At 27.3% G+C, this 24459-nt stretch overlaps 2 protein-coding genes across 2 annotated transcripts in view; both read right to left on the reverse strand.

Moving 5' to 3' along the window:
- Window positions 1-11024: 11024 nt before the first annotated feature.
- Window positions 11025-13889, reverse strand: LOC126894040 (uncharacterized). Its single transcript, XM_050664679.1, has 2 exons — window positions 12904-13889; window positions 11025-12237 (listed from the first exon to the last, which is right to left on the reverse strand). Exons 1-2 carry the CDS (start codon window positions 13779-13781, stop codon window positions 11454-11456), a joined length of 1662 nt encoding a protein of 553 aa, XP_050520636.1. The 5' UTR covers window positions 13782-13889; the 3' UTR covers window positions 11025-11453.
- Window positions 13890-21877: 7988 nt separating this feature from the next.
- The window catches only part of LOC126893904 (uncharacterized), a 13577-nt gene continuing 10995 nt past the window's right edge, over window positions 21878-24459 (reverse strand). The window contains exon 2 of the mRNA XM_050664455.1: window positions 21878-22920. Coding sequence (XP_050520412.1) covers window positions 22092-22920 — 829 coding nt within the window. The 3' untranslated portion in view covers window positions 21878-22091. The remainder of the gene's footprint in view (window positions 22921-24459) is intronic.

The raw sequence follows: 24459 nt of genomic DNA on the forward strand, positions 1-24459 counted from the left end.
ACAATGTTTACAATGATATTTTTAGTATAGCGACGTCGTGTAAGATATATTTCAAGTCGCTATCCGCGATTTCGATTTTATTTCGAATTACTCTTAATATTAAAGACAATGAAATAAAATGGGAAAAATAGCGGTTTCGTTCGCGTGTAAATATAACGAATACTCGTTTACTCGACAACATACTGTGTTGTCGTTACAAATAAAATATCAATTCGAATTAATGGTGCACCTGTGTATTTCAAAATTAGATTCAATATGACAGCCGTTCATAATCGAAAATAACAATGATGCGCAACAAAACGTATTGATACGTTTTGTTTTATAATTAACGAGCGCTTATTGACTTTTCATTTTTACTTGGAACTTTTAGGTTTAATATGTACACGATAAATCACATTGCGATAAAGAAACGAAAAAACAATAATTCCGTCACGTCTAAAATTGTTGTAGAGGTTTAGCAATCGAACAAAAACTATTGGCCCGAATGGTTTTTTTATTCGCTCAGTGTCCCTGTAGAATTTCGGCCTATTACTCGCGTGTCCCTAGAATATGTTAAACGCATACAGCTGCGCTGTTTATCGTCGGCGTGCAACTATAGTTGTAAGCCAAAACCGACCCACCAAAAAAGCCGGCCGGTCATAGGGACGGAAAGTCACGTCGCGGTGTGGTTGGGGACAGTGGCCGCCGTCGATTTGCAGGTGCGCTTCCCGATGTCCTTTAAACAATCGTTGCGATCATTTGGGATGATGTGACCCTTGTACGTGTGTGCGCTAGGCATGTGTAAAAGGATGGCTTGTATGATAAATTTATACACACGGACATTACACTGGAGTTTGGCCACCGCGGGGTTATTTCCATAAATCCACTGGCCAACCGACACAGCGCCGCGTCTTGCATAACTTATGCGTCGTTTACACGCACACACGTTCTTGGGGTCAACCGGACCCTTTGTGAGTATCCTCTGCGCTTCCCCTTTTCCGAATGAAATATCTTATGAGTGTATATAAGAGGCCCGTCGTGAACGTCTAACCGACATATCCCATTGCCTTTAGACCTTTTGATTTGTGTATGCGGATGGGATTTAGGAAGGAGATTTAACGACAGCGGCTTTTTTGATTCTGGAAAAAGTTGCGATAAAAATGATTATTGTTTACCGATAAATCGGACAAACGGCTACAAAAACGCACGATTGTTTAACATAAAATTTAATATATCAATAAAAATTTTACCATTGCCTTTTAAGTGTATTGAAGTACCAGACCTTGTTTGTTGTCAAATTTTTTATGGTATAAACGTGTTATGGTCATTCAGCACCTCGTATACGATGAAATTTTTCCAATTTCGAAAATTGTGCCATATGTAATATCATTTTTCTGATACATTTTCGAAATAATATGTAATTCAAAATGATTTTCGATTTAGAATTGACGAGTTAAATATAAAGTGAGAATTCTTTGTGAAACCATTTAGGACGCGCTGCCGTTTTAGAAGCTTATTGGAATTATTTTTTTCTTTTACGGTTTTGAAATAATACTTTCGCTCATTATTACTTTTCCATGTTTGTCGTTATTTTATTTTTCTGGACGGGTTATTGTCAGAAAACATTTATTCACGTTTGTCCACATTGGTTAGAGGATCAGATAAACGGCAATATTAGCATTTTACTAGGTACCATTGGCATGTAAATGATGGTCGAGTCGTTTTCGCCCTTTCTCGAGGCGTTAACAACAATACGCGTGTCACGGCAAGCGTTAAGCTGATAAAATCTTAAACGTCAATAGAGCCATTGGATGTTTTTTAAATGTATTATTTTTCTTTTCTTTCCCTTCGCGTTATCTTCGAGCAATACAAATGTACCACGGTTCGAAATAAACGGGAGCACAATGTAACAGTTTTGTTACTATCCTCAGTCCACAAAAGTATCGGAAATGAAATCGTTCACAATAAATAACGTGCATTGTAAGTACAGCAATATTTTAGTAAAAAAATTATGAATACATTATTTCAAGAAGCACACGTAGAGGCTAGTAATCTTTACCAGTGTTGAATTATGTTGTAAGATTTATAATTCTTTCTACAGTAGTAAATTTATATTTATATAAAATGATTTCTTTCCTAATAATTTAGTTTTGATATGTCTAACGGAATTTGAAAAAAAAGAATTGGTATTTTTTTTTTGATATTCTTTTTTATAACTTGACCGTTTCGGTCTCGCCGAATTACAACTGACTAAGTTCCTGATGGTTTCCTTTTCGGACGCCGCGATTTAGTCGCTTTACACGTTTTATTTTATTCTTATAGTAGTACACTACTATACATAACACGTCGGTCGGGTTTATACACTTCTTCAAACACAGTTTCTCTTTCACTTCACGCGGTCAGACCATAATCGTGTTCTATCTTTTCCGAGCCGTGGACAAGAAGACACACGATCCGAAGCGTCAATTAAGTTATCGTTAAAAACTCATTAGTCTCTGGCATACGCCCCAAAGTAATAATAGTAATTATTACGAGTGGGAAGTAAGAAACGCCGAAGAAGAAAAAACTGTTAAGTGTAAGATTTGAGGAAGAAAAACACTTTGCAATGCGGCCAAATGGAATTCGACATACGAAATGGAAAAAAAAAAAAAGAGAATCGCAACAAACGGTAACGACTTTGTGAGAGAAATTATTAACTAGGAAAAAACTAAGGCTGGCTCTCAGTTTGCTTATTAAATTACAATTTTTAAATAAACTTGCAAATTAAGAGAGCAAAAATAAACGGATATCAACGGCGTTTGTGGTATCGTGACATGGTTTACCGTGTGATATTTAAGGCAACACATACTTACAAGCTGGTCAACGTGAAATTATAAGAATTTTGTGAACAAATTTACCACTTATAATTGGAAGACTTAAACAAATACCGAAGAAACTCTTAAAAAAAATTATAAAAGAAATTATGGCTACGCGAATTGTAGATTGTCTTATATTTGTGTGACAAATAAAAGTATATTTTTCTCATAAAAATTAGTATAAAATTAATTCGCACGTTATGTTAAATAAAGTAAAAATCATTTTAGTCGGTTTACCTTTGACATGTGCCAATTTAATTCGGAAAATCATTTTATCGGGAGCTACGATCACATGAGCTCGTTATGTAACAAAAAAAACCCATTGATCAGTATATTTTTAGGTAACATTAAACTGATTTTTATTCGACCATAAATTTGAGTTTGCTACCGTGTACTCACTAGATCATCGCCCTCGAGCGAAATGTGTCGGTTTCTTTGTCGGCTTGTAGAAATAGTTTTATAATAATGAGAAGCGTGCAGCGTATGTTTTAAATATGTTATTGTAATCGCATTATCACGAATAAAAACATTATTTTATTGAGACCTATAATGCTATTCTTCATAGAGCGCGGATGAAACATATTGTAGTTCTTAGTGAGTCACTTTGAAAATCTTTGGGTCAATATTAACGTATTAATTAATAAATAATTCATATCATATCTCGAAAAGAGTCCAAGTTTGTTTAAATATTATTATTCTTTTTACAATTTAAAAATCCTACATGTAATATATTTGTAACATTTTTCTGAACGTTTTTCGGATTTATGATAAACTAAAAAACTGATAAAACCTACCCTCAAAGTATACTGATTAGATACGAGTTGTTTCGACAGTAGGTATAATTTATTGGAACCTATTTGTTGTAGGTCTTTATATTTCAGAGTCTAGTAAAAACGTTTTCGCTTCACATAAAAGAAAAATACATTACAATTGTAAAACAAATACCTCTTAGATGACCATTTAAGGAGTTTTGAGGTACATTTGAGAAAGTAAAAGCGAGTAGAAATCACGTGGAAAATGTGTGTAATTCCTCTATGTTGTATACGAATCGACAGTACAGGAAATAATGTTTATTGCTTAAAGGTGTTTTTACAAAGAAAGTTTCTAGCCTTTAAACAGTGACAAACAGACATTTATCATGTCATCGAACGTAAGTGGTGAAATCAAATGATTTGTATTCTTCATTTGTTATTTTTCCCCGTTTTATAATTATTAATATTTTCAAAATTATATCACGAAACAATTTGTAGATCAAAGAATATGAATATGGTATTAAAGATACTAACATAAAAGATGTGCTAGGATATTGTTTTTCATTAATATTTGGTTAGTAAAAAAAATACAAGACTGTAAAATGACGTGGTTTTAGTATATTTATATATCATAGGAAATGTACTGAGATGAAATACTTTTATTGCATGAGAAAATGTTTAATTGAAGTGATGATGTAGCTAAGTGAGACCAGCTGAACAAAATTAACTCTCAATATATAAAAGACAAATGTAATACGTTAAACTGTCTGCATCTCCTACATACGTCAACAACATGGTTATCTCCGTTTCATTTGAGATATCTAATTAACGTGCCTTATGTTAATGAGCAGCAGTCATGTTTATGATACTAAAATCAATTTTAAGCTGAAACATTAGTTATTTCTATGAACGCTCTTCCTACAACTGTCAACGAATTGTAACAAAAAATTACATAAATATTAATTTATTTATAACAATTGTTGAAATGAATACGTATTATTTAATAAGCTATTAATCGAACGTAATTAAACAAATTATTTAACAAAAAAATGTATACGACTTCAAAAATAAATTTACACTACTTGATGAAAAATAAATAAAAATGTTGTCATAAGGAAAGTTTAGTTGGGGATTTTTTTCTTAATAATATATTGAAAAATAAAGTTTGAATATTAACAAATTAAAAAATTTAATTAAAATAAGGGAAATCCAGATCAGTGAAAATGAATAACTTTTATGGATCATAAAAGATAAAATATCGAATCATAGTTTATAACGAATTTAATAATGTTTCTTTACCTTAATAAAAATTTTATCTTTTCTGAAGTAACTCAATAATAACTCGCACCGTTTTCTGGTTTTTTAGCCAACAAAAAAAACATTGGCTTTTGTGTATGGGACGAGACAAACGACTCTAGACATGTTCTTTATCTTTTCGGTGCAGGAACAAATTAATATGCTAATTGTGCATTTTGTTGGGCCGGTGGCTGTTGCTTGCAGAGGGATCCCGAAACCGTTATCGGAGTCTACACACCCCACGACAACGCTCTTGGCCGTTGAAATCATCGATTATGATTATTTTAATAAAAATGATTTAAACTTAATGGGAATTATAAATTGAAATAACAAAAGTTAAGTATGCAGTTAAGGACAAGGTTATGAGAATTCTTTTGAGTGTAGCTAATATTACGATGTATATTTGAACGTACATTATACTATAGAGTTTGGATTATTAGCTTTATTGCACTCAAACAAACGGATATTATAGAACAATACACGGGAAGACCGCACATGAAATAATATTCAATTTGCAAATACCAGGTGGTCTACAAGTAGATAATTTTGAAGAGAATGCACGAAGAAGTCAGTAAACGTGTAAAGATATTTAAAAATTGCACAAATTTTAAATTAAATACTTCCAGTTGACGATTAAAATGACGAAATCATTAGAATTATTTGTTCAGTTAAATATTTAAAAAACTATTGTTCGTTTTAATTGAGAATATTAAAGAAATCATTTGAAATTATTGTTAATTAGCTTTATTGTGCACATTGGCCTAATAAAAGTAATAATTTATATATTTAAATGTTTAATCGAGAGCGTTCAAAATACTTATTTAGCGATATTGTTTTACACACACATATATATATATATATATATAAATACATAATGGTAGTTGTGGGAGTAATTTTGTGTAACTCTTAAGTAACTTTCCAAATTTATCCCGTTGTGATTATCTGTTTATCTCAAACAGTTACGATTTCACGTGCTTTATTCATTTTAGCACATATTAATTTATACAATATTGTAATACATGCAAAATACAAAGTGATATAGTGTTGTTAGATTTTATTTTTCAGTTCTCGTCTTAAATAATAAAAAAATTAATCAACCGTCGCAATACGTGAACCGTTTAACTCCAATAAAAGTAGTTAATTATTAAAACGGTGGGTTACAATGGTGGCGCCTGTCCAATCAGTAAAATCGGTCATTTGTGATTCAATATTTAACTTTTGTCTTTCTTCATTCCATGTCTTCTTTTGGTTTCAATTGCTGTTGTTGTGTCAAGAATCTTGACGTTGTATCAGCCTACTATAATAGTGTCTCTCACGACTGTTTCTAACGCCGTTAAAGAATGCCATTGTAAGTCCAATCCGTACCGTAACCTCTTTATTGGTAATATACAATATAAATGTACGAGATCGACCATAGCACGAAAATGTCGTTACTCTTTCCTAGATCGTAAACCTGAAAACGGAACTAAATCAGAGATCATAAAAAAGTTGTACACGATATAAAAACTGAAGTGTTCGCATACTAAAATAATTAACATTGTAAAGTTCACGTCTAGTCGTCAGTAATTTCTAGAATGACGTTTGTTATCTGAAAATAACTAGGAGGGTCGGGAGGGTTTTATTAAAACTGTGTCCTTCCCAAGATTTTCGCGTAGTTTTCCACTTGCACTCTTCTGGAAGTCACGTTATTAGCAAAATTTGGCATTGCCACGGAAAACAAAAGAAAGTATACGATTGTATCTGTAATAGCATAAGATCACACTGTAGGTGGGTTCTCGTCCCCTCGATCGTCTTTATTATTATCGTCGTTATTCACAAGGACAAATGTTGCCGGTCACTGTGCAAGTTTCAATTACACCGGCATAAAGCTGTCCCGTCGTCTCCTCGTCGACTCGCCCTCGGTTGTCCTGTTCCTTGTGTCGTACCACGAGCTTACGGCGACATCTACGCGTAATGATGGTTGGGGACGGTCGACCACAAATTAGGCTGCGGGCCATTTGTAAGGAATTCTCCGAGAATTAATCACGAGAGGTCCCTCTTTCGGTAACTCGAGCACAACACGACGAATGTGATGGCTCAGAAAGCGGGGGGTGCGTTCCTCAATGCATTCTGTGCGTATATTCGTAACACATCAACGGGGTGTCTAGGACTTAGGTGCGTACGTCCCTTTTAATAACCGCCGGCTCAACGTCCGGAATTCGTATTGTGTTTCGGGTGATATTTTTATTTCTACATTGTCAGATATTGTAAAAAAAAGTTTAGTTTTCTCAACAGAATTATATTTTGTTCGTTTTAAGTACTTATTTAGTTGATATAAACATAATAAATCAACACTTATGAAGTTGGGTTTTACAGCATTTTTGTAAAAGGTAAAGTTGAACTTTACTCTATAACTTTTTTTTCTTTTATTATTGTTTAATAAACATAAATATTGTTATTACTTATTACATAATTTATCAATAAAAAATGTAATGAGAATACTAAATATACTAAAATATTGTTTACGGCATCGCTTTTAGTAGCACAATTGCTATTAATATGGATAAATACTTAATCAGTAAAAAATAGTATTGTGTGATGTATTTTTATAATTCAAAATATCTTAAATAAATTTGTTATTTTTATATAAAAACACTTATATATTTTTGTAGTAGAATAAAATCGTAATTGGAAATTTTAAATATTTAATTAGCTATAGTAAAAATCTAATTAAAAATAGTCGAATGAATTGTAACATAAAATAAAATAAAAATAAACAAATATTTCAAAACTAAAACTTTGTATTTAGAGAATAATTTTCACATTTTTATTCCAATTAAAATTCCACACATAATCATCTATCATTGTCTTGTTCCGTGCTGCCTGATAACTTTTTTAAATATATAATATCTTGAAGGAATCTTTATTCGTGTTCTTTACTTATATTCCTTAAATTAGATTTAAAGTAATTCTTGAAATTATTAAAACATTTCATGACCCGAATTTTATCTAGCTGTAATATGCTAAAATATTTTTTTTTTTACAAGGATTTTAATTATGTATAACTTTTAAACTTACGAAATAATAATAATATATTTATTGTTATGATCTTATAGCTAATGAATTAAACACTTCATCTGCTTCTATCAAATGTAGATAAAATTCATGTATTACAGTATCTTTATCAAATTATTGACTTATAACATTTCATACGTACTATTATAAATTAACGAATTATATGGTTTTATCTCGATCAGTTGTTATCTTTTTATGTGTTGACCAGTATTTGTATGGATACTGTATGGTCAAATTTAGTTAACGATGGTAGTAGTTATATACACACAGTAACGCTTCTTGTGTGGCCTGTCAAAGAAATTAATTACTCGACTTAGTATTTATTCTATTCGTATATCATACGTTATTCTATTATCTATTTTGTTGTAATAGCCACCACGTGCACTGTTGATCATCCAAATTACAGTTGACCCAAAAAGCTGTAGGGGGCCAAAGTCTTCATATTTTATCTACTCTGATTTATGAACTATTTAGCGAATTTACTGTTAAGACGTTAAGCGTGTGCGTGAAAAAGAAAAATTGATTATCTTCACATTAGGTCAAATGTTGAATTATTTTAAATGTACATCAATTTTATCACACATGTATTTAAAGGTTTAGATATGCGTAGGGTTTAGCGACTTTCTATGTTTACAATATCGTATGTATAAAAATACTCATAGTATCCTTCTCGCTTGTACCTAAAAATTGAATGCCATATTCAGTGCTAATGATTAAATATACCTTATACAATATTTTTACAAATATAGAACCTGTAATTTTTTTTTCAAAAAGTAAGTTAACAAAATTCTACTTTTTATACGTTTGTTTCAAGTTTTGAACCCTCTCTATATAAGAAGAAAAGGTCTGTTTTAAAAAAAATTATGTCGGCTAAAAGGGGGATATATAAAGTATTTTTAAAAATATTGCATTGATACATACAATCAACCAAAAAGTTATAGCAATTAAAAGTTAATAATATAAAATCAAAAATTATAAAATAAAAATATTGTATTTTCTTAACACCTGCACAAAATAATTAAATCGTCGGAACATTTTTTTTTTAACTTATAGAACGTAACATAAGTTTTAATTTAACATATGTTTAAAGACGCAGTATTTCCGGAACATTTTTAAAAATAAACATTTTGTGCAAAAGTTTAATATTTTGAATAGTCCCCGTGGCACAGGTCAGATTTTTAAAAAAATTATTACAAATAAAAGCGAAATATGTTTGTATATATTTATATATAAGGTGTTTATATATTAATATGAAAAAAAATATTTTGATTCATTCATTCATATTTTTTAATTAAATGAGTTTTGTGTTCATCAAAAATTTGTAAATTAATGTAATACAAAATAGTATTTTTTAAATAATAAATGATAATCTGTAGAAAAAAGTTGTACCCATATGCACCGAGATTAAGTAATTCTTCAAAGTTAAGGTCTTGTACAAAATATCAAAGGCTTTTGTGTATAATGAATTAAGTTCACTTTTTATAAAAAAGACAAGGTCAGGATCTCTTTTATTGAGGTATGTTGAGTTATGAAGTGTAACATAATCACTTGTATTATAAGTGTCAATAATATCACTGTTTAAAACAATATTATATACTTTATTTAGCATGGCTATATAATTTTTTTATGCTCCCAAGCGTGTTTGAATTTTGATATAGAATTAAAATGTTACGATTAACAATGTTCTATTATTTCCAAAGAAAATTTTGAAATAAACAAATTTAATATTATTAATAATAACGTTGCCCCCAAAATCTCAACGTAACCTTTAATTTTTTCAGAAGTAAAATAGCACAATATATTAATAATTATATACACATAATCAACGAAAGTTTTTAAAACTTCAATATCATATAATTAATCGGAATAATAGTTAATACACATGTTTACTAAGTCATATTTAGCCACGCACACAATGTAATTGTTTTAACTTTAAAAAATTAATTATAGTAAATTTTTTAAAAATTATTTGATCTTTAATTAGAAACATCCATTTCCTAATAATATTAATATCAGAAAATAATTTTTTTAACAACTTTTATTCTATCCTAGCCTAGTCTAAAACGTAAGTAGGATAAATACATTCGATAAGTTTCTCTGAAAATCAAAACTCTGACGCTCTGAGGTTTTTTAGACTTCGAATTCAAATTTAACGAGTCCAATAATATAAATAAAACATAGTCTGACCTCTAATACGAAATAAAATTTTTTTATGTGGCTGTGATATATTCAAGAATATTATAACGATGTTTTTACATTACAACACTGAATTTTTAAAACTAGTAGTTATTGATCAAATACTTAAAAAAATTGAATTTTTATATTACAACAAGAGCGATATAACTCCCATATATGATTCTGAATTCACGAACCAAATATGATTGAATGTATTGATTGGACATCAATACATTCAATTATTAATTAAATGTAATCAAATGGCTTTTACTTTTACTATTATCATTGCTAAAAATAAATTACAAGATAACTATAATCAATATGTATTTTTAAACTAAAAATATTGATGCAATATTGAGTTTTCCTTATTTATTTTTATATTAAAAATGTTATTCACAACATTAGATAAAGTAAGTTATGTTATAATTTAAACTAATAAACAGAGTATTTCTTTAATGTATGTCACGACATTCAGTAGGGTATAAAAATAGCGGAATCGAAACTAATATTTCCTATTACCAAAAAATTGGCGATTTTTCAATTCCCCTCCTGTGAAATTTATATAAAAAAAATTATCATTTCCACAATATTTTCATAAATTGGAAGGTCACTTGATATTTGTAAACTTTGCCTACTCTCCTCAACCTTAGACATAAAGTAGAAAAAAATTTCATTTTGATGTGATCCAACAAATTGTATTGAAATTTCATTTAAAAAGATTATTGTTTGTGTGGCTGTGTATTTAATGCTTAATAAAAGTTAACTAATCGTCCCGGAACGTAGGGTTAAGAATTCTTCTCTTAGAAGGAGGTTACAGTAAAAGTTAAAATAATAAAAAAAAATTACCTGAAAATTAAGTAATCTCAATTTATTCTATATTTAACTTCAAAATATGATACATTTTTAATCATTAATCTTACTAGCATCTAAAATATATAGATAAACATTTCGAAACAAATGTTTTATATGAAATGACACAAAATAAAATGTATTTATTTTTACAACATTTTCCAGATTTTGAATAAATAAAATCATTAAAATACGTTTTTATTAAATAACAAGAGTGAACTTAATTTAAAACTGTTATTTTTGTGCACAAGTACATAATTAACTAATAAACAAATTTTAAGTTACATTTATTAACGATTTATTTATATGAGATGATTATTACAGATATTATGATTTGACCATACAGTATCCATACAAAGACCGGTCAACACTTAAAAAGATAACAACTGATCGAGATAAAAAGTAATAATTATAATAAAGTATTGTTTTCTTCTATTTCGTTATAAGGGTTGAACTTTCTTTTCTAGTTTAGTTTTTAATTTTTATTTGTTTATTAAATTTTGCTAAAGCCTAGGTCTTCATAGCTAACTTTAATTACTTCATCACAAAATAAATTCAAATATTCGCATGCTTTACGAGCAACATAAAGTGAATCTTGGTTATTAGGTTGATTTGTTGCTAAGTTTTGAAATTGATTTATTATAAACGTCTGATCATATAATGGTATTGATAATAGACAACGATTTTTCATGCGATACAGATCACTTCTCAGTTGTTTTTCATTATCTAATTGACATATTGAAAATGTTTCATAGACATCATCGATATTTTGTTTAATAATATTTTGTGGTAAAAAAATATCATTTTTTAATAGACAGACGTAACTTGATAACCAATCTAAAAGTTTGTGTAAATCCCAGTTTGCTCTCTTATTAACATCCCATATTGATGTTTTTTTTAACGATATTAAAGCTGTGTGCATTTTGTCAAGCATTTTTTTAGACTTAGTTAGTGAATCAAAAAATAGAATCATGCAGTCAAAGTAGTGATCAGATAAATTATTAAAGCACAATCTTATTATGACGGATAATAAGACATTGTAATTTTTAAATATTTCAGTGTATCTACACCTGATAAATTGAGTAACGTGTTTTTTTTTAGTTTCAAAATTTTGGACTGTAATTGGATCATTTAGTACATCATATATACTTAAAATATGATTATCAAAATTGATCCTAATATGATCAAATTTTTTCCAACCTTCTTCTCGAATAATTTTTTTGAGAATTTGTATACTATTTTCTGATATATTTGTAGATTTTTCTAATGATTTAATCCTGTACACAAAAATGAAAATAGTTATATAATTTGTAATAGTCATCATGAAATTTAACGTTTCATTAATAATAATAAATAGAGTTAATAATATGTTTGTGACAGTGATAAGTTTATCATGATAAATTTTTTATTTAAGATTTTATAATATCTGAAGTAAAAGTAAGTTTTTTTAATAGCTTCCCATTTTTCTTCAATATATTTTATGATTACTCTGTTCTAATGATAAAATTGATATTAATGAAATTCTATGCTATTTTGTTGTAAGAGACTACTTAATAAGCAGTCTCAACATAGTATGTTCATTCATTGATATATTGATTTTATTTGTTGCATTTTTTACAATATATATGTAAAAATATTTTAATGAGTTATTAATTATAGTTATTATTAATAGTATAAATTCAATATTATATAAAAATTTAAAAAATAGCATTTGTTAAAAACAAAATTTAACTAAAAAATGTATTTAATTCAACACCTTCATTTTGATTAGTAATTAAAAATATAAATATAACTATAATTATCGGCAAGAATAGTAACACAACTTTTTAATACTTTAATTTTCTGATTTTTTTAACATGAATAGTATTTTTTTTTCTTTGCCTCTCCCGTAATATATTTTAAGTAATGTCACTATTCTTGTCGGTTGGTGATATTATTTTTACCTGGGTAAACTGGAATTCATTAATTCTTCAAAACCAAGGTCTTTGTATAAATTTTTAATAGTTTTTTCGTAAAAAGAATTAAGTTGATTACATGTAAAACTGATAAAATCAATGTTTCTTTCACTCAAATGTTTTGCATAGTATGTCGTTAATAAATCTTGTTTGTTGTCATCATCTATAACATTACTGTTTTGGTTAAGGTTATTTACAATTTTTGAAGCTTTATCGTGAAATTCTTTTAAAGTTTCAAATTCAATGTTGGAGTCTTGAATAAATGATGTTTCATTTAGATCCAAAGAGAAATTTTTTTCAGTTTTTTGTGAAACATATTGTTTAAAATAGTAAATGTCATTAACTATGGAAACTAACTCGAAGTATTTCAAAAACATAAATATTTGATCAAAGTTATTCATATATGCCATAGCGTTGTATAGATGATCGAACATAGATTCAGAATTTTTAACTTCTTCTGTCAATAAAGTAACACAATTTATAAAATTTTCTGTATAATTTTCATTATGAAATTGCTGACATTTATGAATAATTATATGCAAATAATCAACAAAAGTTTTTAGTACTTCTGTATATTTGTAATTAAGCAAAATAATAGTTGTGCAAAAAGGTTCAATTAATTTTCGAATGTTTGGTTTTAATGATAATTTTATACTCTTCTCAACTATGGAGTTGTATAAATTTGGTTCTATTTTTAAATTTTGTAAAGCCTTCCATCCGTTTTGAGCATGAATGCAATTTATTGCATAGGTAATGTAGATTGATTGTCCATCTTGATCAGGTAATTTTCCAGTGCAATATGCACCTGAATTGATTTTCAAAAGTAAAAAAGTACAAGAAATTAGAATAAAAGCAATTATATTCATTTAAGATTACTTTAGGTAAAATATTGAGATAGAATTTTAACAGGCGTGTAATTACAAATACTACAACATTTATGGTATCATACAATTTATTACTGAAGCAATGTGTATTGATGTGAGCATTTGCTTATAAATAGTTTCAATTTTACAGGGTATTATTCCATATTTTAAATTTCAGAGTTAAACAAAATCTTATAAAAATTTAATAATTTGTAGAAAAATTAATGATTAATATTTTATTGACATAGTAAATAATACGTTAGAAACCTTACGATTAAAAAAAGGTTGCTCTTTATGAAGTGTAATGTTGTGTAGTGTGATATATAAAGATTATATTTATTTTTTTTATCAATAATTTGTTCACAAAAATGAATGGATTAAAATTTCATTTATTTTTATGAAACATAGTAAATATTGTAGGAAAAAGTTATCTTTAAAGATGGATTTTAGGAGTCATTTTCAAAAATTTAATCAGAATATATTTATATTTTTTTACTATTAAATTGATAATGGCCTAAATAAAGCAATAATTTTTTATTATAGGCAAGAAGAGTTAGTACGTTATGGTAAAAATAAAATCGCTAAATCATACCTACTCTTAACATTCATAAATCTTTAAATAAAACATTTACTTATCGATAATACTAGTAAATATTTTGTTTAGACCATTCTCAATTTTATAGTAAAAAATAATAGGTTTCTATTAAAATAGTTATAGCGACCCTATAATATATTCTCAAAAATATTTTTTCTCACAATAAACTTGATACTTACTATGGTTCATAAAAATAAATCAATTTTTAATCAATGCATTTTTATGAAAAAATAATTATTTAACAAAAAAAAAAGTATTGTTAATAAATGAAACTGTATAAATCATTTATAAAAAATACATGGAGTGATCTTTAATTATGACTAACGTAATATTCCTAAAAATATAAAACATTAGATAATTTTTTCTTTTTAGAAGTTAATATTATCCTATGTTCTATAATTTACAGAAAATAATTTGGTTTTCTTCTCTATATTTCCCCTTTAAAGTTTTATTAACCCAAGTTCTTAAATGAAAACATGTTAAGAAAATGCCTAGTAGATAGCAAATTTTGGATAAGTGTTTTAAAAGTTATTAGTATTTTTATAACAGTGAGTATTGCGATTTATTAATTCTAAGAGATAAACACGAATAGACCCACACTTTACCTCCAGTTTTTAAATTAATGAGTTAATATCTTTCAAAAAACTGTTTTAAAAATTGTCGGTCAGTCATTTTCTTAGATAGATCATTTTTTGGATGTTTGATAAATTTGATTCTTAAAACTTTTTGTTGATTTATTTCTTTTTATACATTTAAGTATTTTAAATTTAGAGAAATATAATTTTTTAATTATTAAAGAATGTATGAAATACTCTTCAAACACCCTGTAATTATTAATATATTTTTTTTTGGTTTACCTAAAATTATTAGCTATTAATATTTAAATGTATTGATACAATTGTTATACTGTTCAAATTTTTATTTTTAGAATTAAACGCTTTCAAAATGACAAATAGCATTTTAGTTAAAATAATGAGACAAATATAATATGACACACTAGAACTGAATAAAATGTTGAATTTTTTGAATCTTAATTACACACATTACTAATTACTGACTTTTATGAAAATCAAGTTAAAGTCGTATTGTATATTTTAAAATAATAAGTGTACATTGATGAAAAATTTCACTATGATGTGTTTTTTTTTTGTGCCTGTTACCACTTTTTCTCAGCGCTCATCGATTTCTTTCAATGATAGTCAAATCGTATCTAGTCAAAGACATTAAAATAAAAAAAAAACTGTATCACAGGGTGGACGTGGCATAGTTGGAACAAGTATAGATGATATCTGGTAGTGACTAAAATCACTATCATAAGAAACGCTTCGATACAAATCTGTAGATATTGTTTAATTTTAAGAAATTGGTGGATTATTCTGAAAGCAAAATTAAATCCTATTTCTTTTATTATTCCTAATTATTAGTTCTGTGATTTATAAGTATAATATATGATTGAATAAGCAATTAAATATAGTATGAAAATGATATTCAATAATGTAGTATAGTAATTTTTACGGAGAAATGTAAAAAATTATAAAGTAGTTGTTATTTTTATGCCAAACGTGTATAAAAATTGAAAGGCTTGATACAAAACTTTTCAGGTATAATTTGTTGTTAATTATGAATAAATGATCTACAAGTAATTTTCATCAGAGTCAAATATATACTTTTATTGATCAATTTTTTGCGCTGATTTCAAGTCTGAAATGAGATTTTTTCTATCACCACTATTATTTGATATTATTATTAGATATTTAAAAAAATATAGGATACAACTGTACGGAATTCAGTTCTGGTTATTTCAATTAATATCTATTTAAACACCAAAAGTTACATAGGAATGTTTAGTATTTCTATTGAAATTATTTATTGCGATATAAATACAAAAAATATAATAAGTGGTTTTAATGAAAATTTAGGTTTTATCATAAATTTACTAGTAATTGTATAAGTTCACAAAGGGTACAAGTGACAAATTCAATATTTGGAGAAAATCAATGCCAAAATCGGCAACATGTAGCATTAAAGATAATACTACATGCTACAATTTCAACTTAACTTTTGAAAGTGTTTCGGAAATACCTTAAATTAACGCTTATGTAATATAATGTATTATGAAATAAAATAATTTCGGACTTTATTTTGTCTTCACGGTGAAAATAGCTACCGTATGCTATTTTTTTGTTAAAATTATCGATTTTATATTTAAAATTTTTAACTTTTAAATGTTATAACTTTTTGGAAAAATGTATGGATCAATACAATTTTTTTATGAGAAATAATATTTGTATTATTTTTTCATTCGACATACTTTTTTTTTTTAAATCGAACTCTTTCCATTAAAGAGGGTAAACTTAAAAAAGCATATAAAAAGTAGAACTTTTTGAACTTAGTTTATGTATCTTAATTTGAATTAGTGTAGTATTTTTATTAAATTGTACTGTATAGTTAAAAATCGCCATATTATAAAGTAATTTTAAAAACATTTACATAAAAATTGTATTTATAGAATCCAAATTGAATTAATCTTGTACTACTCAACGTTATTGAATTTGTGGATAAAAAAAAAATGTAAGTAACAAGCATTGCTAGATATATTTCTATCAATATATTGCTGTAAAATATTTCATGTAGGTTTAAATTTATGTTACAGAGTGGATACTTTTGATTTTTATTCTATTAAAATGAAAAAAACTCAACTGATAGTAATTTGGTTAATTTCTGGAAAAAGACAATCTAATAAATAGCTTATAATGTAACAATATTATTAGTTTTCACATTAACAAATAATTTTAGATATCGTAATTGATTAATTCATCGCATACAATTTTTCTCCATTATTTAACTTTTAAAATATTTATGATTTTTTTAAGACTAATAGTTAAACATCAATTTTTGAAAGTTACTATTTCTATTACGGTTTAATGAACACTTAGAACCTATAATATTATATATGTGAGGAGTAAATTGGAGGTTTGAATAAGCATATCTGCTCATTCTGTCAGCTGTATCAACTATTGAATAGCTTCATAAATTTATCCCCTACTTTTCTCTGACTATTGTTTATTAATTACCATTAATTAAAAAAAACCCAGCACAGTGGGGTCGTGGCATAGTTGGGTCCAGTATAGATGATATCTGACAGTGATTAAAATCACTATCATAAAAAACGCTTCGATGCAAATCTGTAGATAGTATTTAATTTAAAAAAAAAAATTTGTCAAAAAAGTAAGTCAAATGAGAGCTGAGAAAATAAATGATAGCTACAAAAAAAAAACCACATAGTAAAATAAAATTATTATTATGTAAAAGTTTAATTAAAATAGTTATTTGATTAAAACCATAATGATTTTTTTCGTTGTACTTTGTTGATAAATCTTCATCAGATTTATTTCATCAGTTGATAATTTAAATTTGTATTATTATAGCTTAGTTGTTATATTTTGAATTTATTTTTAATAATACCTAAATTGATAAAGCTTTAGATTAGATCATAGAATAGGTTAATTTTAAACGCCAGAACTCAACTGTAAACATGGATATATCCTCAAGCAGTTCAAGCAACAAAACAATCCATGCAATTTTTAACACATTCATAGGTTAATTTTATATAAGTTACTTAAAATTAAAATGAAGTTATATTGTTTTTATAGCCTTTAAATTAATTATAATTTATTCTAAATGAGATACTTTTGATTAATAAAAACATATTTATTTATTATTATTATTATAAAAAAAATATTTTATTGAATACATATGTTAAACTAAATTCATTATTTTAGGTTAAAATTCTATAATGTCTATATATATGTTTTGTTATTTATAAAATTGAGCTAATTCATTAATTTATCTTTTAAATTTTGATGCTATTTCATACGGAATTAAAAAAAAAAATATATCGAATAAAATTAATTTTATCTCATAGAGGGAAATATAAATATGCTTCGACTGTCTTATTTCCCTCCAATGTGGAAAGTAAGGATGGTTATACTATTATCCAAACCTGGAAAGTCAATAACTTTGTCAACGGAAACTAAAATTCAGCTTACAATAAAATAATATACTAAACACCCAGTTTTGATTTATAGCGAAACACTCAACAGTCTATCAGTCACATAGGCTGACCGACACTATTGCCTTAGCACTTGAAAACAAACAATATTGCATCGGACTGTTTCTAGACGTTGCCTAGGCATTTGATCGTGTTTGGCATAATGATTTGCTCTACAAATTGAAAAAAATACTCCCAGCATCATTATACCTAATTATAAGATCATTCATACAAAAAAGAAAAGATAATGTAAGACTGTATTAATTCACCTTATTACTTAATTGAAGCTGGTGTTCTTCAAGACAAAGACCTTACACTTGATTTATACAACATTTTTACTGTGGATATACCTAATAACACAATTATTCTGATAGTATCTTTTGCTGACGATACAACTATATTATCAACCCACACTAATATCATTGATACCTTCTGTGTGAACTGTAAAGTAGTCTAGACATTGGAAAATAAAATATCAATGAAAACAAGTGGGGTGTATGTTGGCAACCTGCTTGTGGCCACCCCTGCAAACAGTCTTTTATCTTAGCATAAAACTATCGCAGATCTTATAATGGGCACAATCACATAACATACACAAGACTCTCCCAAAATAGACTTTTTAAGCGCTACCCTGATGATGATCTAGATACTTCAGATCTCTATAATCAATATCATGAACCAAGCTTAAAATGTTTGAATATTATACAAATAAATGTAGAAGGCCTATCTAGACCAAAGCACACAAATTTGAAAAAAATCGCCGACGAGCAAAAGCGGATGTACTATGCCTCCAAAAAACCCACGTTTCGGATGATTCCCAATATGATAGATTACATATTGAAGGGTTTAAAATCGCATGTCTAGATACCCATCCAAAATATGAAACTGCTATTTATACGGGAAGACATTTTAGATTACTCAGATACCATTCCTAAAAAAGTAGAAACAACTTCAATTATTGGCATAACGAAAGCGTGGATATATACAATACTTATGTTTAGTATACGATTATCGCTTGTGATAATGGTGGGATCGGTTAGTTGCTCGTTATACGCTGCGCCGGTAACATTGCCGGACCATTTCGCGACGTAATAATTGTTACTATAAATCATTTTTCATTATAATAAAATAAAATCTAGAAATACAGTTCACTCTATTTTTATTATTTAAATAACGAGTTTCCCAAACAACTTATAAGCCCCCTGAAATCAGTTGGTTAAATGGTACCCTTCTTACAATCTCAAAGACATCATCATTAATAGTAGGAGATTTCAACAGTCGCGACATGATCTGAGGATATAGCACCGTAGATGTAACCAGAGAAGTATTAGAAGAGTGGATTTACATGCCAAGACCTACACTTCATCCAAGACTTGAAGGACCATGTACCTTTTCGTCAGCAAGATGGAAAGCTGGATATAACCCATACCTCACACTAATTACACTAGATGATGATAATATTTCCCTTTCAGAAGAAGGGTAGAACCGTGATTGGGGATTTTCCCTATAGTCAGCCTAAGCTCCTATTAATGAACGTTGGTTTTAAATTAGATAATTGAGATAATTGAGTCATTACCAAATAAAAGATAGAACTTTAAAATAGCCGACTGACAGGGCTTCCAAAATTATGTAGAAGAGATTGTGAATCAAATTATTAAAGCTCCTTGTAGTATATCTAGATTTATTGGATTGCTAATAAAGTCAGCAAAAAAAACATCACGAGGAGATACAGGAAATCCTATATACCAGAGTGGGATGAACAATCTGAAAAGCTTTTTACAGAGTACAAACACAACCAAAATATAAAACTAGGAGAATCTTGTCATCGCTCGATAAAAAACAAAATTGGATCGTCACAGTAGAATTACTAGATATGAAGAGAAATAGCAATGTGCAGTTTTCAGAAGACTAAAAGGAAAACCAGTTATAAGCCATCAACTGAAAACAAAGCCCAAACAGTAACTAAAGTGTTAGTAGAAAACTCATATATAAAAATTGATAAACGACACAACAAAATAATCACATCCCATTTACACCATATATCCGAAATTCATCAGCCACATAATATTTCCTCAGTATGTTTCAGTTGTATGAAAGTATGCAACGTAGTAAAAGAATTAAAATCAGGTAAAGCACATGGGACAGATGGAATTCACCCAGAATTCTTACGTAACTTAAGCTCTAAAACCCATCTTTGGATTGCGGAAATTTTCTACGCGATCTACAAAAATGGTAGAGTTCCTAAAAGTTGGAAGACTGCTAATATGATCGCTCTATTAAAACCTGGTAAGCTCGTCGACAACCCAACTAGATATCTACCTAAATCACTGTTGAGCGTACTCTCAAAATTATTGGAGAGAATAATTATTATTATTGTGTTTATCTTTTCAGTTTGTTTTATTTTTTGTTAAAATAACCTGTTTTCGCTCATTTAATAAATGTCTCTACCCTCAAAACCAGTGTCGACCACATTTTTGCGACGTAAGTCGTGTCACTACCTTAAAAGTTTTAAGCATTTTCCTGGACTTTTCAAATTATTTATAGAATTGGGTTAAACATTTATCAATTTTTAATTTACAAAATGCATTTGTATTGCATATATGTAGTATGAAAGAATATGGTACATTGTAATTTTTAATTATTTCAGTGACCCGTATCTCAAAAATTGTATTATTTGTTCTCTTTCTATTTAAAATATTGTTTCATTAATTCTTCGAAGTTTTCCAGAATACCAAGTAAGTCAAACAGTAATAATATTAATTTTTCAAAATCAATTCTGTACTTTATTTATAATCAGTTCTATTTTTGAATATATGTAGTATTGAAAAAAAAAATTGAAACAAAAAAGAAAAAATCTTAAAAAATTACTTTCAAAAAATAAAAAAAGCACCAAGTAAATAATTTCAATAAAAATTCGGTAGTTTTATTTTAAAAATGATGGAAAAATTTAGTTAAGAATTATATGAATGTATTGTTTTACGATGAAGAAACAGAAATACTTAAGTTGAGTCTTAGAACCCATTTTTTACTGAAAAAACTTCCGATGAAAGATTTTCTAGTAGCTATTGAAATGAATGTTTAAAGTGTTGATATTAATAATCAAGATTTAAAAAAATGGAGTGTTTAAATTTTCTATAAAAAAATTGTTGTCATAAATAAAGAGTCTTCAGGAAAAAATGATAAAATTACGATTCATATAGCACCTAAAAAATTAAATCTGCTTTAATTTAAAATGAGTTAAAGAGAATTCTAAAGTAATACTGAAAAAAAGAATATTATTTTAATAGAGTATCAAAAATTATTTAAGAGGATTCCTATAAAGAAATTAAAAAGAATCCATAACAAATCAAAATTTTATATTACACATAACTTTTACAATTCAATTTTAACGATATTTACATAGTAATGTATTTTTTTTAAGTAAAAAAAAAAAGATAATACAAAACAGTTCATTTTTCAAATGTTTAATTTAATATAATTAAAAATAAGATTTAATAATGGTTTATAACGTTAAATGCTATAAAAAATAATTTTAAAATATCTCAGTGAAAAATTTTTATCTTGTTACTGGTAATTCATTTTGTTGATACCTAGCTTATACTATGTAGTGAAAACTAAACAAATAAATAATCCATTTAATCGACTGTACAATGATTAAGTTTTATACCTATGCATTTGTTGCAAAATAAATTTTTCTGAAACCCATATCTTCATAGCATGATGTGTAAGCATCTTCACAAAATTTGACAAAATAATTACACGCAGTATGGTATTTTTGGATTAGATATTGAGGATACGCATTTTTCAATACAGTTGTTGAATATCTAAAATCATTTATTATTTTGAATTTATCATAAAAAGGTTTTTTTATTAAACAACGGTTTTTTATGTAACCCAAATCGCTTCGTAACTCTTTACGAAAGTCAACAAAAAACTTAGAAAAATCTGTTAGTAGGTTATTAATCAGTTCCATTTTTTTTATATAAAGTTGTTCATCATAACTATCTTGAAACAATTCATTGTTCTTCAATAAACGGAGAAAACCTGTTACCCAGTTTAATATATTCTGTAAATTCGATTGAGAGTTGATGTTATCAGTTGATATTGATAATTTATTTAAAGTAATCAACGCTAAATGTAATCCTTCAAGCATTAATTTAGATTTGTTAAATGAGTTATACAACTCAATCAAACAATGATTATAATCGTCATTATCATCTGCATTGCATAGAAACAATATAGCAGATAACAATGTATAGTAATTTTTAATTATTTCTGTATACCGGCATCTTAATAATTGTATTACATGCTCCTTTTTTATTTGAAAATTCAAGTAGTTAATTTCGTCTTTTATTACCCAATCTACGCTAAATTGTTTACCATTATAAATTATACTTATGTGTTCCATTTTTTTCCAACCAGATTCCCGACGAAGAATATTGAGAGCTTTAATTCCATCATTTTGATTTATATCTAGATCTATTGGTGGTATGAATCTATATGAAACAAAAATATTTTGCTTATTATGTAAATACATAAAACAACTGAAATAAATTATAATATTATTAATGATACATTGTTTTATATTTATTTAGTTAATTTTGTAAAACTTCTTAAAAATATAGAATTTGTATTATAATATTAAAAAAAAAAAAATTAAATTTTAAAAATAGACAAGTTTAATATATATGATATAAAATTGTAAGTATTTCTTTGTATGAACCCACATCAAAATACTTAACATTATAATTAAGTCTAATTTTTAATTTTAAATAATAATATTAAATAAAGATTAATTTTAAAGCACATCGAACTAAAAAGTTAAAAATAATTTTTAAAATAAGTTTAAAATAATTATGAAAAAAATTACTAGTATTATTGTGATAAAAGCGTTGGGCGCTCAATATACGAAAAATATGACACAATGCACCCACGCTTTCATCACAATAATACTAGTATTTTTTTCATAATTATTTTATAATTATTTTAAAAATTATTTTTAACTTTTTAGTTCGATGTGCTTTAAAAGCGTGTTTTTTTAGTTTTTTAAACTATATTTATTTTTTACTTTTTAGTTTCATGTTATGATAGTNAAATAAATATAGTTTAAAAAACTAAAAAAACACGCTTTTAAAGTACATCGAACTAAAAAGTTAAAAATAATTTTTAAAATAATTATGAACAAAAAATACTAGTATTATTGTGATAAAAGCGTCGGGCGCTCAATATACGAAAAATATGGCACAAAGCACCCACGCTTTTATCACAATAATACTAGTATTTTTTGTTCATAATTATTTTAAAAATTATTTTTAACTTTTTAGTTCGATGTACTTTAAAAGCGTGTTTTTTTAGTTTTTTAAACTATATTTATTTTTTACTTTTTAGTTTCATGTTATGATAGTAGTTACTATCAATATCATGGTTGTTACGGGTAACGGGAAATCAGGGTTCGATTCTGGGGAGGGAGTCTGAGAAACGGCTACCACATCCAAGGAAAGCAGCAGGCGCGTAAATTACTCACTCCCGGAACGTGGAGGTAGTGACGAAAAATGACGATACGGAAATCATCCCTCGTAATCGGAATGAATACTTTATATCTCTTAATTAGAATAAATCGTGTTAATATATTAATTTTAATAGTAATTAGAATATATATATATATATATTTATATATATACAAATAATGCGACTTCACTACATAAAAGTATCATGCACTAGGTATAGCTGTGTTTTATGCCCGGGCGGGTCGGACTAACGTTATACCAGAGGTATAAACGGCGGTAGGAATATATATATATATACGTAAGGCGCATTAGACGCGGGCGTTATTGGTCAGTCAAAATAAAAATTTGTTTACATATATATAATATTGATGACAAGCACGCGTGTACGGGTACGATAACTAAAAATAAATTTTTATAGGAATAGTGTACCGTCGTATTGTGAGCGAGGCGTGGGGAGGGGTGAATGCGTATAACAGTCTAGTCTAGACAACGGAATATGCGATAACGCGTGGCGTTTGGAGAGTTACA

This window comes from Daktulosphaira vitifoliae, unplaced genomic scaffold (genome assembly GCF_025091365.1).
Source record: "Daktulosphaira vitifoliae isolate Bord-2020 unplaced genomic scaffold, ASM2509136v1 Scaffold_1, whole genome shotgun sequence".
In the NCBI taxonomy this organism is placed as follows: Eukaryota; Metazoa; Arthropoda; class Insecta; order Hemiptera; family Phylloxeridae; genus Daktulosphaira; species Daktulosphaira vitifoliae.

Coding starts and splice junctions, on each gene's coding strand:
- LOC126894040 (XM_050664679.1), bottom strand. CDS start 13,781: ATGAATATAATTGCTTTTATTCTAATTTCTTGTACTTTTTTACTTTTG. Junction 12,238..12,903: donor ATGAATTCCAGTTTACCCAG/GTAAAAATAATA, acceptor TTTTGTGTACAG/GATTAAATCATTAGAAAAAT.